A 15,878-nucleotide genomic window follows, 5' to 3' on the forward strand; every position below is an offset into this window, starting at 1 on the left:
AACCAAAGCTCTCACAGGATAACTGACATCCTAACTTAACCTTGTCAGGTAAAGCCACTGCATCAAAACTCAGCAGGACAGATAATGTCTTCTCCGTTTCACCAGGCTTTCCACTGGATCTGCGTCGCACCAAATGGCAGGCATGACAGACACCAGGAATCTTCCATTTCAGCTGATCCTCCTCAACACTTAATGCCACCCTCCTTTCAGCGGCACCCTGGTCCGGAGAGCAAAGCAAGTCACAGTTCTTGTCCCGAGTTACGTGGGTGAGAGTGCCCGCTCCCTCTGGATGGAAGAAACAATAAATCATCACGAGTCCACTTCTCTTTACTTTCACCGACTCGACAGTCCCGAACTTCTTCTCCACCCAACCTGACACTACATATGGATCAGCCAGAATACAAGGATCCATTCTCTCAACAAATCTCACTCCCACTGGGCCAGAATCATCCTTGTCATCGTCGGGATGAGGCTCGAATTCAGTGGTCCTCACTGCAGGTACTTAATCTTCACTCACTTCAGGTTCCATCGCTGAGCTACTGGACCACGTATCCCTCTTTTTGCACCTGACGCCAACCTTTCTCATCACATCGCTTCCCTCTACACTCAGCTCCTTCTCGGCGATCATCACTGCACCTGCCACCACATTTAATTCATCCTTACTCTCATCACATTCAATTTTATTTTCTAGGGCTTCCAAAAGTTCTGTGCAATTTACTCATATGTTACATTTTCCTTTTTTTTCATTTCTGCCATCTTCCAAGAGGACAACTGATTCCCCTCCACTCAGTTCACCCCATTGTAAATTGAGAGGCTTTTCATCATTTTAAAACGTGTCCCAGTGCAACATGCCTAACTCTGCCCACTGAAATAAGCGCTTGTAATGCAGTATTCCCTACGGATCTCACCACACCGGTATGGCCAGATATGGAACAGACTCAATTGTATACCACTAATATACAGACTCTCCACATTTCTTTACCCTACTTGAAATTGGTATAACGTCTGTGACAGCATGTGCAGCATCACTGAGGCTATCTCCATTTTAAAGTAGTACATTTTATTTTTCATAATTGGCTGACTACTCCCAACTCAAAGGAATACCCACCCAGTTGACTACTTTAAATTGGTGAAAGCGCTCAATGGCAACGTCCATGTTAAAGCGGGTTATATCCATGATGAGTCCTCTTTCTATCTCTACGACAACAGGCACAACTACATAAAGTGATTTTTTAAAGTTGTCAAAATGCCATGTGCATCCACTTATAGCAGTGGATTCATAACAACCTAACCATTACAAAACTTCTATTAGATCAAATAAGCCTCACGTAGCCTCAGGATTTGACCTCGTTTTCCCCCCGAAGTTCCCAGTTGTCTTAAAAGCAACATTAGGGCCCAGAGTTTTTTCCTGGTCAGCTCATGTGGGCAGAAAAAATATATTTTTTCAGTAGGCTAGCTAACTAGCTAGATTGGTTTGCCATTTTAAAGGCTCTAAGATATAGAGCAGCCCACATGTTGTGAGTATGGAGAGGCCAGGGATAGGCAGACTAGTAAATTGGGCTAAGGAACAGAAGTTGGGTATTGGAGAAAGGCCCTCAGTGCGTGTTCTGCAAACAATACAGCGGATGAAGGCATGCATGATTGTGGTGATTGGATAGATGTGGTTTTGGACAGCGAGGAAGAAGAAGAGCCGAGTGCAGAGGGAAGATGTGTGTTCAGGAAGAATTGCACCAAGTACAAACCGTACCCTGCTGTCTTTGATGGCTCAAAAATTGAACCTGACGAGCATGAGGATGAATTACCTGTGGTGGCAGGTGTGGTGAAGACCTCTGAGTATGAGCCTCACCCGATGGTCATGCAAAGGATAACCATGGATCCCTGCCTTTTGGCTGACCCATATGTAGTCTCAGGATGGGTAGAAAATAATTTGGGAACTGTTAAATCGGTGAAGGTAGCTCGATGCGGACTTGTTAGGATTTGTCAGTTATCCCATGAGAACTTTTGTGCTGAACCCACTAAGGTGTTTCAGATGCCAAGCTTATGGTCATGTTGCAGCAGTGTGTAGGAGGGAGGTTCTGAGATGTGAGAAGTGTGCAGGAGGGCATGGGATAAAGGAATGTGTAGTATCAGAGGAGAAAACTGTATGTGCCAATTCTGGGGGTGCCCATGTTGCTGGGGATCAGAAGTGCTTGTGCAAGAGAGACAGGTTGAGGTTGCCAGGGTCAGAGTAGAACAGGTGTCATATGCTGCGAGGCAGTGAAGAGAGTAGGGGATTATAGGTCAAGGGTGAGTAGTAGACCTAAGCCAATACAGAGTGATACGAATTTCTGCTTCAGTAAAGTTAGCTTCTTAGCATTCATTGCCATGGTTATCAACTGTACCGCATAAATGGAACGTAAATCACAGAAAATATATGTTGCGGTGGCAGCTGCAGAGAAGTACTTGGGTGTAATGAGATTTTACTGCAGAAGAGTTACAAGGTGTGTTGAACGAAAGACTTCTGGCCACCCAGGCTGTCTGCCTGGTGTAGGACCAGTTAGGGCCAAAGTAGTGGAATGGGGTGGTGTTTATTTTTATGATTTTATTTTTTTTGAAAATGATCTATCGGTGTAGGGTGGTGCACATTTTTCCATTCCCCCTTCCTTTTTATTTTTGTTTCACAAAATATAACGTGCTCGACCTTCACACTCCCGCGCAGTAGATGGCGGCATGCACAAACAAAATGTGCGAACTCCATGATACCAATGAACAAGAAGCAGCAGCTAGCTAGCTAGATCACACAAACCCACATTTTCCCTCCAGTGTCGGGTGTGGCAGGAGTCGAACTGTAAGGCTAGCTAACTATTCAGTCGGTGTCATTCAAATACACTAGATAAGGTCGGAGTCTTGTCCTCTGCCTCACCCCCCCGTCCCAGTACAGAATGGCGTCTACACTAGCAAGGCATTTCAGCAGGATTTTCCAATTAACGTTACATGTCCAAAGAAAATCTGTTACGTTTTCCGGTGAGTAGCTAGCTACTATACAAGTTTGATTAATGTCGCAACTATTAAAGGTATAATTATTCCAGTCATTCATAAACAACTTATACAGGTGGCAGGTGTCGCTAACTTTACAACCAAAGTACAGTCAACAAAGTAACAGCTAACTTAGCTACCTAAAGCAGAGATTCCTTTTCTAATATCTCTGCCTAAAGCTAGCTAACGTCAGAGGCTAGCAATCTAGTTAGCTAACTTTAGCTTACTCTAGCTAAATGCATAACGAAAAACTTTGAGTTGTTACTGACAAGCTAACTAGACAGATTTTCAAAATAATTTATGTTTTTACGAAGTCACTGCTTCAAAAACCAAGTCGGTTAGCTATCTTCCTTCCCTACCTCCATTTCCTCTCCTCCTTCCCCATCAATCCTTATCTCCTTTCCTAGCATCCTTTATCTCCTTTCCTAGCATCCTTTTTCTAGATTCCTTTCCTCATTACCTAGCTCCCTTATCCTGCTGTCCTAGCTTCCTTTCCTTACCTCCTTCCCAATGATTAACAACATCCAGTAGAAAGGGAGCTAGGCAAGGTGTAATGGAGGAAAAGAGAAGGGAAACGAATAAAAGGGAGCTAGGAAATGTGGAAAGGGAGTGAGGAAAGGAATCTAGGAAAGAAAAGGAGTACACGCATACAGTACCAGTCAAAAGTTTGGACACCTAGTCATTCAAGGGTTTTACTTTATTTTTTTACTATTTTCTACATTGTAGAATAATAGTGAAGACATCAAAACTATGAAATAACACATGGAATCATGTAGTAACCAAAAAAGTGGTAAATCAAAAAGTGGTAAAAAAATCAAAATATATTATTTTTTAGGTTCTTCAAAGTAGCAGTTGCCTTGAGAGCTTTGCACACTCGCCATTCTCTCAACCAGCTTCACCTGGAATGCTTTTCCAACATTCTTGAAGGAGTTCCCACATATGCTGAGCACTTGTTGGCTGCTTTTCCTTCACTCTGCGGTCCAATTCATCCCAAACCATCTCAATTGGGTGGAGGTCGGGTGATTGTGGAGGCCAGATCATCTGATGCAGCACTCCATCACTCTCCTTCTTGGTCAAATAGCCCTTACACAGCCTGGAGGTGTTGGGTCATTGTCTGTTGAAAACAAATGATAAGCCCAAACCAGATGGGATGGCGTATCGCTGCAGAATGCTGTGGTAGCCATGCTGGTTAAGTGTGCCTTGAATTTGAAATAAATCAGACAGTGTAACCAGCAAAGCACCATCACACCACCTCCACCATGCTTCACGGTGGGAACTACACATGCAGAGATAATCTGTTCATGTACTCTGCGTCTCAAAAGACACACCAGTTGGAACCAAAAATCGAATTTGGACACATCAGCCCAAAGGACAGATTTCCCCTGGCTAATGTCCGTTGCTTGTGTTTCTTGGCCCAAGCAAGTCTCCTTCTTATTGCTGTCCTTTAGTAGTGGTTTCTTTGCAGCAATTCAATCATGAAGACCTGATTCATGCTGTCTCCTCTGAATAGTTGACGTTGAGATGTGTCTGTTACTTGAACTCTGAACCATTTATTTGGGCTATCTTCTGAATACCAGCCCTGTCTTGTCACAACACAACTGATTGGCTCAAATGCATTGAGAAGGAAATAATTTGTAGAATTTAACTTTTAACAAGGCCCACCTGTTAATTGAAATGCATTCCAGGTGACTGACCTCATGAAGTTGGTTGAGAGTATGCCAAGAGTGTGCAAAGCTGTCATCTAGGCAAAGGGTGGCTACTTTGAAGAATCTCAAATATAACATTTATTTTGATTTAACACTTTGGTTACTACAAGATTCCATATGTGCTATTTCATTGTTTTGATGTCTTCACTATTATTCTACAATGTAGAAAATAGTAACACTAATGAAAACCCCTTGCGTGAGTAGGTGTTCAAACTTTTGACTGGTACTGTATGTGGTAGGAATTAACCACGGCCAGCAGAGGAGAGGAAGCTAGGAAAGGAAAATGAGTGAGGAAAAGAAGAAAGGAATCTAGTAGGGATGTGCATCGTGCCCTTTCAAGATGATTCGACACATATCTAGATGAGATATGATACAGGAACAGTACGTTTATTTAAACTATTTGGTTTGATTAGAGAACGAATCAATGCTATCACTAACCTTTTCATTAACACATTAATTGGTCAATCTAAGTTAATATCTGCTTCTGATGGAGCTCATGAGCTGGGCCTCTGAGCTGGATCTGTCTGAGCTGATGTCAAAAATCAAATAACATTTTATTTGTCACATGCACCGAATACAACCTTACTGTGAAATGCTTACTTACAAGCACTTAACCAACAATGCAGTTAAGAAAATATTTACTAAATAAACTGAAGCAACACAATAAAATAACATTAACGGGGCTATATACAGGCGGCACTGGTACTGAGTCAATGTGCGGGGCTACAGGTTAGTCGAGGTAAATTGAGGTAATATGTACAAGTAGGTAGGGGTAAAGTGACTGCATAGATAATAAAGAGTGTAGCAGCAGCGTAATTGTTTTGTTGTCAATGTAAGTAGTCCCGGGTAGCCATTTGATTAACTGTTCAGCAGTCTTATGGCATGGCGGTAGAAGCTGTTAAGGAGCGTTTTGGACCTAGACTTGGCGCTCTGGTACCGCTTGTCGTGAGGTAGCAGAGAGAACAGTCTATGACTAGGGTGGCTGGAGCCTTTAACAATTTTTAGGGACTTCCTCTGACACTGCCTGGTATAGAGGTCCTGGATGGCAGGAAGCTTGGCCCCAGTGATGTACCCTCCTGTAGTGCCTTGCGGTTGGATGCCAAGCAGTTGCCATACCAGGCGATGATGCAACCAGTTGGGATGCTCTCAATGGTGGAGCTGTAGAACTTTAAGGATCTGAGGACACATGCCAAATCTTTTCAGTCTCCTGTGGGGGAATAAGTGTTGTCGTGCCCTCTTCACGACTGTTTTGGTGTGTTTGAATTATGATAGTTTGTTGATGTGGACACCAAGGAACTTGAAGCTCTCAACATGCTCCACTACAACGCCGTCGATGTGAATAGGGGCGTGCTCGGGCATCTTTTTAATTTAGTACACGATCATCTCCTTTGTCTTGATCACATTGAGGGAGAGGTTGACCACACTGCCAGGTCTGACCTCCTCCCTATAGGCTGTCTCATCGTTGTCGGTGAACAGGCCTACCACCGTTGTGTCGTCTGCAAACGTAATGATGGTGTTGAAGTCGTGTTGGCCACGCAGTGGTGGGTAAGCAGGGAGTACAGGAGGGACTAAGCATGCACCCCTGAGGGGCCCCCGTGTTGAGGATCAACGTGGCGGATGTGTTTCCTAGCCTCACCTCCTGGGGGTGTCCCGTCAGGAAGTCCAGGATCCAGTTTCAAAGAGAAGTGTTCAGTCCCAGGATCCTTAGCTTAGTGATGAGCTTGGAGGGCACTATGGTGTTGAACGCTGAGCTCTAGTCACTGAACAGTATTCTCACGTAGATGTTCCTTTTGTCCATGTGGGAAAGGGCAGTGTGGAGTACAATCGAGATTTTAATCTGTTGGGGTGGTATGCATGTTGGAGTGGGGCCAGGGTGTCTGGGATGATTGTGGTGTTGTGAGCCATGACCAGCCATTCAAGGCATTTCATGGCTACAGATGTGTGCTATGGGGCGATAGTCATTTAGACAGGTTACCTTGGCTTTCTTCGACACAGCGACTATAGTAGTCTGCTTGAAACATGTAGGTATTACAGACTGGGTCAGGCAGAGGTTGAAAATGTCAGTGAAGACACTTGCCAGCTGGTCAGTGCATGCTCGGAGTACGCATCCTGGTAATCCGGCCTTGTGATTTGTTGACCTGTTTAATGTGCTTACTCTCATCGGCTACGAAGAACATGATCACACAGTCGTCCGGAACAGCTGGTGCTCTCATGCATAGTTCAGTGTTGCTAGCCTAGACGCGAACATAGAAGGCATTTAGCTTGTCCAGTAGGCTCGTGTCACTGGGCAGCCCGCGGCTGGGTTTCCCTTTATAATTCATGATAGTTTGCACGCCCTGCCACATCCGACGAGCATCAGAGCCGGTGTAGTAGGATTCCATCTTAGTGCCGTAATGATGCTTTGCCAGTTTGATGGTTCGTCGGCGCGTAGCGGTAATTCTTGTAAGCGTCCGGGTTTGTGTCCCGCTTCTTGAACGTGGCAGCTCCAGCTTTTAGCTCAGCGCGGATGTTGCCTGTAATCCATGGCTTTTGGGTGGGATATGTACTAGAGGTCGACTGATTATGATTTTTCAACGCCAATACCGATTATTGGAGGACCAAAAAAAAGCCGATACCGATTAATCGCCCGATTTCTTATTTTTTTTTTTGTTGTAATAATTACAACAATACTGAATGAACACTTATTTTAACTTAATATAATACATCAATAAAATCAATTTAGCCTCAAATAAATAATGAAACATGTTCAATTTGGTTTAAATAATGCAAAAACAAAGTGTTGGAGAAAAAAGTAAAAGTCCAATATGTGCCATGTAAAAAATATACCGTTTAAGTTCCTTGCTCAGAACATGAGAACATATGAAAGCTGGTGGTTCCTTTTAACCTCTACCGCGTCACCCTCCCGGATCCGGGATCCTCCTCATCAAAAAAGCTGCCTAGCCTAGCGCCACAGGGATATAATATAATTTCATGAAATCACAAGTCCAATACAGCAAATGAAAGATAAACATCTTGTGAATCCAGCCATTTCCGATTTTTAAAATGTTTTACAGCGAAAACACAATATATATTTATATTAGCTCCCCACAATAGCCAAACACACAACGCCATTTATTCACCGCCAACATAGCTTTCACAAAACCCACAAATAGATATAAAATTAATCACTAACCTTTGAACAACTTCATCAGATGACAGTCTTATAACATCATGTTATACAATACATTTATGTTTTGTTCGAAAATGTGCATATTTAGAGCTACAAATCGTGGTTTTACATTGTGAATACGTAGCCATAATGCACCAACTTGTCCGGAGAAAATTTGGACAGTCACGTAATCTAACCAAAAAACATATCATAAACTTTACTAAAAAAATACATGTTGTACAGCAAATGAAAGATACACTGGTTCTTAATGCAACCGCTGTGTTAGATTAAAAAAAAAAAAAAAAACTTTAGTACAACGTATAGCATGCAATATTGTGAGACAGCGCCCAGCAATTCTCCGCCTTGTTGGAGCCAACATAAACCACAAAAATACGAATTAACATCAAATATTCTCTTACCTTTGATCTTCCTAGGCCGTCATTGAAACTAAGAATGTGTTCTTAACTTACTTGCCTAGTTAAATAAAGGTGTAAAAAAAAAAAAAAAAAAATTAATCGGCCATTCCGATTAATCGGTCGACCTCTAATATGTACGTACGGCCACTTTGGGATGTCGACAAATGCTCTTATTAATGAAGCCAGTGAATGATGTGATATAATCCTCAATGCCATTGGATGAGTCCCAGAACATATTCCAGTCTCTGCTAAGGTTGTCACAATACTGGGATACCTGATTTTCCATGGAAAAAAGGAAAACACAAAGCAGACTTTACTCTTTTGTCCTTTAAAAACCTATCGTATGTAAATATATTGTGTTCTTGGAAAATAAACGTGATTCTGGGTGACACATAAGGCTGCTTGTTTCCAACATTAGGACTTTTTTCCTCAAGAAATGTTGTCCACTTCATGTTTTGCTTCCTTGCCACGATACCTCGGAGTATCGTAATACTGGTATCGTGACAACCCAACGTCTCTGCTAGCGAAACAAGCTTAGCAACGGCTTCATCGGACCACTTCCGTATTGAGCGCTTCAGATTGTCAGATTTGCCAAATGGAGGGCGAGGGAGAGCTTTGTGTGTGTGTTGGGGGTGGGGTAAAGGTAGTCTAGAGTGTTGATTAAAAATATTTTTCCTCTAGTTGCACAGGTGACGTGCTGCCTTAAAATCACCGGCCACTAGGATCGCAGCCTCTGGATGAGCGTTTTCTTGTTCGCTTATGGCCCTATACAGCTCATTAAGTGCGGTCTTAGTGCCAGCCTCGGTTTGTGGTGCTAAATGGACAGCTATGAAAAATATAGATAAACTCTTGATAAATAGTATGGTCTACAGCTTATCATGAGGTATTCTAACTCAGGCAAGCAGAACCTCGAGACTTCCTTAATATTAGAGATCGTGCACCAGCTGTTAAGACGCACACTTTCTCCCTTGAGCTTTCCCAACGCTGCCGTTCTGTCCTGCCGATGCATAGAAACACCAGCTAGAATATTATCCGTGTCCTTGTTTAGCCAAGTTTCAGAGTAACATGGAATATTACAGTTCTTCAGGTCCCTTTTGATAGGACGGTCTTCAACGGCGATCCAACAGTTCTCCAGTGATTGTACATTCAGCAATAAAACTAATGGTAGAGGCGTTTCTTTTGCTCGCTGCCGTAGTTTCATCAGCCAGCTGCATACCACCCTGCAGCTAGCTAGTTAGTTACAAGTAGCTACCTAGCTATTGCAAGCCTGCAGCTAACTTGGCTAACTCGCCAGCAGCTATTCATCGGTTGTCAGTATTGTGACACCTTCAAGACGACTCATCACTCGGAAACTCTTTGTAGGAAAATGAGCTCCCGAGTTTCCCACTTCGAAAATATCAGAATTAACCAATAGGAGGCTCTATGCAAAAATAAATACACATTTTTACTTTGAGTTGTTGTTTTGAAAGCACCATTAGCTAGCTAGTCAGAACAGACCATGATTAGTCAAAGGTGTGACAAGACCAGTGTTGTTCGAGACCACCTAAGTGAGACGGACCGAGACCGGGGGGAACATATGGATTCTATTGCCATTCAGAATGGTGGAAAAATGTATTCTGAGGGCAAATTGTCACCCTTCAAATTATCACTAACCATGGTCTGTAAATGATAGATACAGCCCATGATAAACTTACAATTTCCCCCGGTCTTCTAGGGGAGCAAGGAAATTCTGGAGTGCGTGACAAGGTTTGAGGATATGTTTCAACAAATGTAAAGGACAGTAATGTTACGAGTAAAGTAGAAAGCCCAGGTTTTAATAGGCTATAAGATAAACGTGTCATGAAATGAGTGTGGATCTCTGGTTTGGCAAAGCACTTTTTTATGCGCTGACTGAACAGGGGCTAATAATTCATTCTGATCATTTGTTTTACTCCACTGGGGCCTCATTTAGAAACCTTACATAACCACAAAATGTGCCCCAAAACATGCGTGTGCCAGTTATCATGCAGAGGTTGGCATTTATGAAAATCTTGACGTAAGAATGTGCTTATCCTCCCGCAATCTTTAGACCATTCGTACGCACAGTTTCAGGTGGTTGAGGTATTGCACTTCAAGAATGCAAAAGTAGCCTAGGAGGAGACTTGGGCAAATGGGAATATACAGTATGATGACACGCTTAATCATTTAAAAAAAATAACAGGTAGCTAAATGTTAGTGAGAAGAGCCAAAATCTAGGCCTATATATTTTCTTTGGATTCTAATATAATTAGAAGTGGTCACATATTTCAATTTTTTTAATTTCCATGATCATTGCAGAATAAATTCCTCACCTTTTCTGACTCATGGTGTTATACTTGTGAAATACACTGAACAAAAATATAAAGGCAACATGTAAAGTGTTGGTCCCATGTTTCAGGAGCAGAAATGATCCCATAAATGTTCCATGCGCACAAAATGCTTATTTCTCAAAAAATGTTTTACAAATTTGTTTACATTCCTGTTTGTGAGCTTTTCCCCTTTGCCAAGATAATCCATCCACCTGACAGGTGTGGCATATCAAGAAGCTGATTAAACAGCATGATCATTCCACAGGTGACCCATTATGCTGGGGACCATAAAAGGGAACATGGAATTGGCATGCTGACTGCAGGAATGCCCACCAGAGCTGTTGCCAGAGAATGTAGTGTTAATTTCTCTACCATAAGCCGCCTCAATGGAATTTTAGAGAATTTGGCAGTACGACCATGTGTATGGCGTTGTGTGGGGGCGAGCGGTTTGTTCACAACGTTGACATCAGCAGAGTGCCCAATGGTGGCGGTGGGGCTATGGAATGGGCAGGCATAAGCAATGGACAACAAACATGATTGCATTTTATCGATGGCAATTTGAATGAACAGGAATAGCTTGACGAGATCCTGAGGCCCATTGTGAGTCCATTTTTTAAAGGTATCTGTGACCATCAGATGCATATCTGTATTCCTAGTCATGTGAAATCCATAGATTAGGGCCTAATGAATTTATTTCAATTGACTGATTTCCTCATATGGCCATGATGAGTTCATATTCACAAAGTAGCCATACAACAGATTACCATGCGCATCTCATTTAATTGGGCCTATTAGATAAGCTATTATAATTTGGTTTTGTTTTATGCATCCGAAAGGGAGCATGGTTTATAACACAGGCCAACAGTAGAATTAGACAGGTGAACATACAGTGGATCTTTTGCATTGAAGTGTGTAGGCTACCGCTGCAGTTCATTTGCTCTGCTGTCCGTGGTCAATGTTTCAGAATTCGAGGGCCCAGCAGCATGTTTAGGTTTGGGAAAAAGTAAATGCAAATCATCTGTTTACAGGTCCAAAGCAATTAGCAATTGTTGTGTTTGAGAAAGTCAGATACAGCAAATGCCCCTGCAAAAGAACATTCTGCCAACACCTCCAAAGATATTTGATCAAGTTCGCCATTGCTATTTCCTTTAGATACTGTCTTGTCCTAATTCCAATACTTCCATAGTATACAGCAAAGAAGGGTGTTATTGTCACCATAAAAGGTGAATGATGGGTGTTTTTCAGGTGGAGTTAGAAGGCTTGTTCATGCGCGCACAGTTTTACATCAGGTCTGATTTATAGCTGGAAACATGCATGTGTATATGGCTCGCGCCACGTTTTATAAATCTCAATCGTTTGGGCGTGGGCAAGTCTTTTCAGAAATGGCGAGTCCTCATTGGACGAGTAGAAATGCATCCGAGACCCTCTGATCTCGAGACTGGACTACAACACTTGACAAGACGCATACAAATTGGAACAAAACCATTGTAAAAGCACCACCATCTCCAAGTCACACCGGCATGGCTAGCTGTTGAGTGAAATCATGTATTTCAAGATTGACCCAATGGTTTGGGGGGAAACGTATGCAAAACGTTGTAATGGTTCTGTTTTCCAGGAGTGAGACACAAGTCGTCTACAGTGCAGTATGCAACACGGCCTGACCTGCCGAAGCTGGCTTATAGAAAAGTGAAGGGGAAGAGCCCAGGTGTAGTCTTCTTGCCAGGGTTTGCCTCGAACATGGGGGGGAAGAAAGCAGAAGCCCTTGAGGAGTTCTGCCAATCACTAGGCCACTCTTACCTAAGGTAAATTAGCCCTAGCATTTTCACGCATTAGAAATAGAGCTGTCTGATCTCTCTCTACAATCATGCATGTATGCATGTCATTCCTTGAATTGGTCAGGACTTGTTGCCAATGTTGTTTTTTTGTCTGCATTGCTCTCATTGAGTTATAGGCTGCTCATATCATGACGATGTAGTCTATGTGGTCTTTCCCAGGTTTGACTATACAGGCTGTGGGTCATCTGAAGGTGAAATGGTAGGCGGCACTGTCGGCACTTGGAAGAGGGATGTTCTATATGTATTGGACGAGCTTGTGGAGGGGCCACAAGTAAGGCGCTCCTCTCTGTTTCTATGATGAGATGAATTGTAGTCAGCCAGTGTAATACAAAGTATTATTACCTGAAATAGACCTGCACAGACTCATGTATAATAGTGGGATGGTAGTTTATGTAAAACTGTTACAGATTGCAGTGTGAATTGACCACTGAGTTAATATTAAACCTAGCCCTGATGGCCATGTGGAGGATATTAGGTTATTATACCTCTACTTTCCCTGCAGAAGTCTTTGGTTCCTCCATACATGCATCATTTACACTAGGGATATCCATGCTATCATTAGAGGGTCATTTCTGATCTAGATAATTATTCTGGTGTTGCAGATTCTGGTTGGCTCCAGTATGGGCGGCTGGCTGATGTGCCTGGCAGCCATAGCTCGTCCAGAAAGAACTGCGGCCATGGTTGGTATCGCTACAGCAGCTGACCACTTTGTAACTGTCTTCAATACACTTCCTATTGAGGTGAGTCAGCATTCAGAGTCAGCCATCTTGAGTTGTCAAAAACCTTAAGGCTCTACAGACCACTTTTCCCATCATGACTGACACTTGATTAAATGGATCATAACAAAAAACTGAAGGAGGGTTCAAAAGAAAGGGAACAAAAAATCCTTAATTCTGAAATGCATGCAGTTTGTCTTGAAATTGCAAGAACAAAATTCAGATGGCATTATAATTAAAACATCTTTCCTGAGAACTTTTTTAAGTGGTTGCCATCTTAGATAATGTCTCCACCTCAAATCTAATTCAAGCATTTTGTCTAAATGCCACCTGTCTGTCATTCTAGGCGAGGAAGGAGATTGAAGAGAAGGGGCAGTGGGTGGTTCCTACCAAACACAACGAGGAGGGCTCCATCACGTTCACCACAGAGTTCCTGAAGGAGGCAGAGCAGCACTGCATTCTGCAGAGCCCCATCCCAGTGACCTGCCCGGTGAGGCTCATCCATGGGATGAAGGACCAGGATGTGCCCTGGCACATCTCCATGCAGCTAGCCGAGCGTGTGCTGAGCAACGACGTTGACGTCATCTTGCGTAAGCATGGCCAGCACCGCATGGCAGAAAAGGAGGACATCAAGCTCATAGTCTATACCATCGATGACCTCATAGACAAGCTGACTACTTTGGTATGAGTGGCCAAAACTGGACCATGCTATGGGTGACGCCTACCACCCCGATCCCAACTTTCCTGCACTAGGACTGCTCTGTTCCTGATGCGTTACAAAATCGAGGTGCTACTTTACAAACTACATACTGTGAAGAAAAGGAGCTCTTACACTTTCTCCTGGCTCTCTCCATAGCTTTTGTTGGGATTTTTATTTACTGGTGCCATGCCACTTTGTTCACACTACTCCCAAACTTATTGGGATTTCTGTGAAGTTTTTTAAATTTATTCTCACAATGTGGTTTGATAGTGATTTCGTTAAACCGTTAATGAGTAGGGCACATCAGGTACAGGTGTGTTACATCCACCTGTGAGCAAACATTTATTTTCTCCACTGTCAATTTTACTCCCAACAAATACAAGTGTAATGGGCAGTTGTGCCTTTATGTATGCATGTGCACTTAAAGACCAGTAGGAGGCAGCAAATGTCACTCGTATTTTAGGCACTTCACTATGTAACATGTCTCCAGCAGAATAGATTTCTAGGGGGGAGGGAGGGAGGGGGGGGGGGGGGGGTTGTCTGTGAAGAGATCAGTTGGAAAAATGACTTCAACTGTACTGTATGATTCTCATGCTCATTTCCCATGCTGTCGGTATTGTTTGCTTTTGGTTCCATTGCCGAAAGAACATATCTATTTTCGTATTGATTTGTCCATGCCATTTGACTTTGCCCTCAAGGTCAGAACAGAATATTGACTGCATGACAACTCATGTATGAAGAACTTTATGTAGATTCAACTTATGTCACTCGGGGTTATTTTCAATGTTGGCTCAGTTCATATGGGTTTTGTTGCTAGTGGGTCCTATTCCAAAATGACACAGATCTCAAAGAAATGATTGAACAGTAGCATCATGAGATGTTAGCCTGGTTTGAGTGACTGGCACAAAAGCACGTTTTTGGGGAGGAGTTAGGTGAAAAACATTGCCGTGTAGGGAGCAGCCCATGTTTTAGATTTTCCTGTTTAGTATAATAAACATTCCGTTTTGCTGGTTAAAGCCAGGTTTTTCTGGTTGGTTTCCAACATCTCACAACCTACATCCTAAATGTTTAATCTTGTGAGCTAAGTTTATTTATGACATGTTATGTTTATAGGTGATATCACTATGTGGCAGAATTGATGGGCTAGTTCACCGAAACACTATGGTCATATCTGTTTATTGATGACTACAAGCAAAACCATCTGAAGCTTATGCCAATAAATAAAGTACCAAAATGTATGGATCTGGCATTTTTGGATAGGTAAAACACGTTGGTTTGTTAATATCATACCTATCTGAAGGGTTTCATTTGAGTTTTTCTTTTTTAAATTAGCAATTTCCAAAAAGTTATGAAGTGAATCTCATTTCTTAACATATACACTGAGTATACCAAACATTAGGAACACCTTCCTAATATTTAGTTGCACCCACCCTCCCCTTTTGCCCTCAGAACAGTTTAAATTCGTCGGGTCATGGACTCTACAAGGTGTCGAAAGCGTTCCACAGATATGCTGGTCTTCAATGTTGACTCCAATGCTTCCCACAGTTGTCAAGTTGGCTGGATGTCCTTTGGGTGGTGGACCGTTCTTGATGTTGACCGTTCTTGGTGCACACGAATGGGAAAAACCCAGCAGCGTTGTGGATCTTGACACAAACCGGTGCGCCTGGCACCTACTACCATACCCCGTTCAAAGGCACTTAAATATTTTGTCTTGCCCTTGCCCATTCACCCTCTGAATGGCACACAGTGTATTCGGAAAGTATTCAGACCCCTTAACTTTTCCCACATTTTGTTACGTTATTTGATTGATTTAAATAAAAATCTCAGCTATCTACACACAATACCCCATAATGACAAAGCACTTTTTTTGTGCGCAAGTGTGTGTATATATATATAAAAAACGATTAAGTATTCAGACCCTTTCCTTTTTCCATTGATTGTCCTGGAGAGGTTTCTAGAACTTGATTGGACATGATTTGGAAAGGTGCACACCTGTCTATATAAGGTCCCACAGT

General features: G+C 42.6%; 1 protein-coding gene across 1 annotated transcript; it reads left to right on the plus strand.

Annotated features, from left to right (window-relative positions):
* Nucleotides 1-2,747: 2,747 nt before the first annotated feature.
* Nucleotides 2,748-15,101, plus strand: abhd10a (abhydrolase domain containing 10, depalmitoylase a). The gene is made up of 5 exons (XM_055943468.1): nucleotides 2,748-3,003; nucleotides 12,228-12,414; nucleotides 12,607-12,718; nucleotides 13,050-13,187; nucleotides 13,510-15,101. The coding sequence occupies exons 1-5, from the start codon at nucleotides 2,922-2,924 to the stop codon at nucleotides 13,849-13,851; spliced, it is 861 nt and encodes a 286-aa protein (XP_055799443.1). The 5' UTR covers nucleotides 2,748-2,921; the 3' UTR covers nucleotides 13,852-15,101.
* Nucleotides 15,102-15,878: the final 777 nt, after the last annotated feature.

The sequence above is a fragment of the Salvelinus fontinalis genome, chromosome 13 (genome assembly GCF_029448725.1).
Source record: "Salvelinus fontinalis isolate EN_2023a chromosome 13, ASM2944872v1, whole genome shotgun sequence".
Taxonomy (NCBI): Eukaryota; Metazoa; Chordata; class Actinopteri; order Salmoniformes; family Salmonidae; genus Salvelinus; species Salvelinus fontinalis.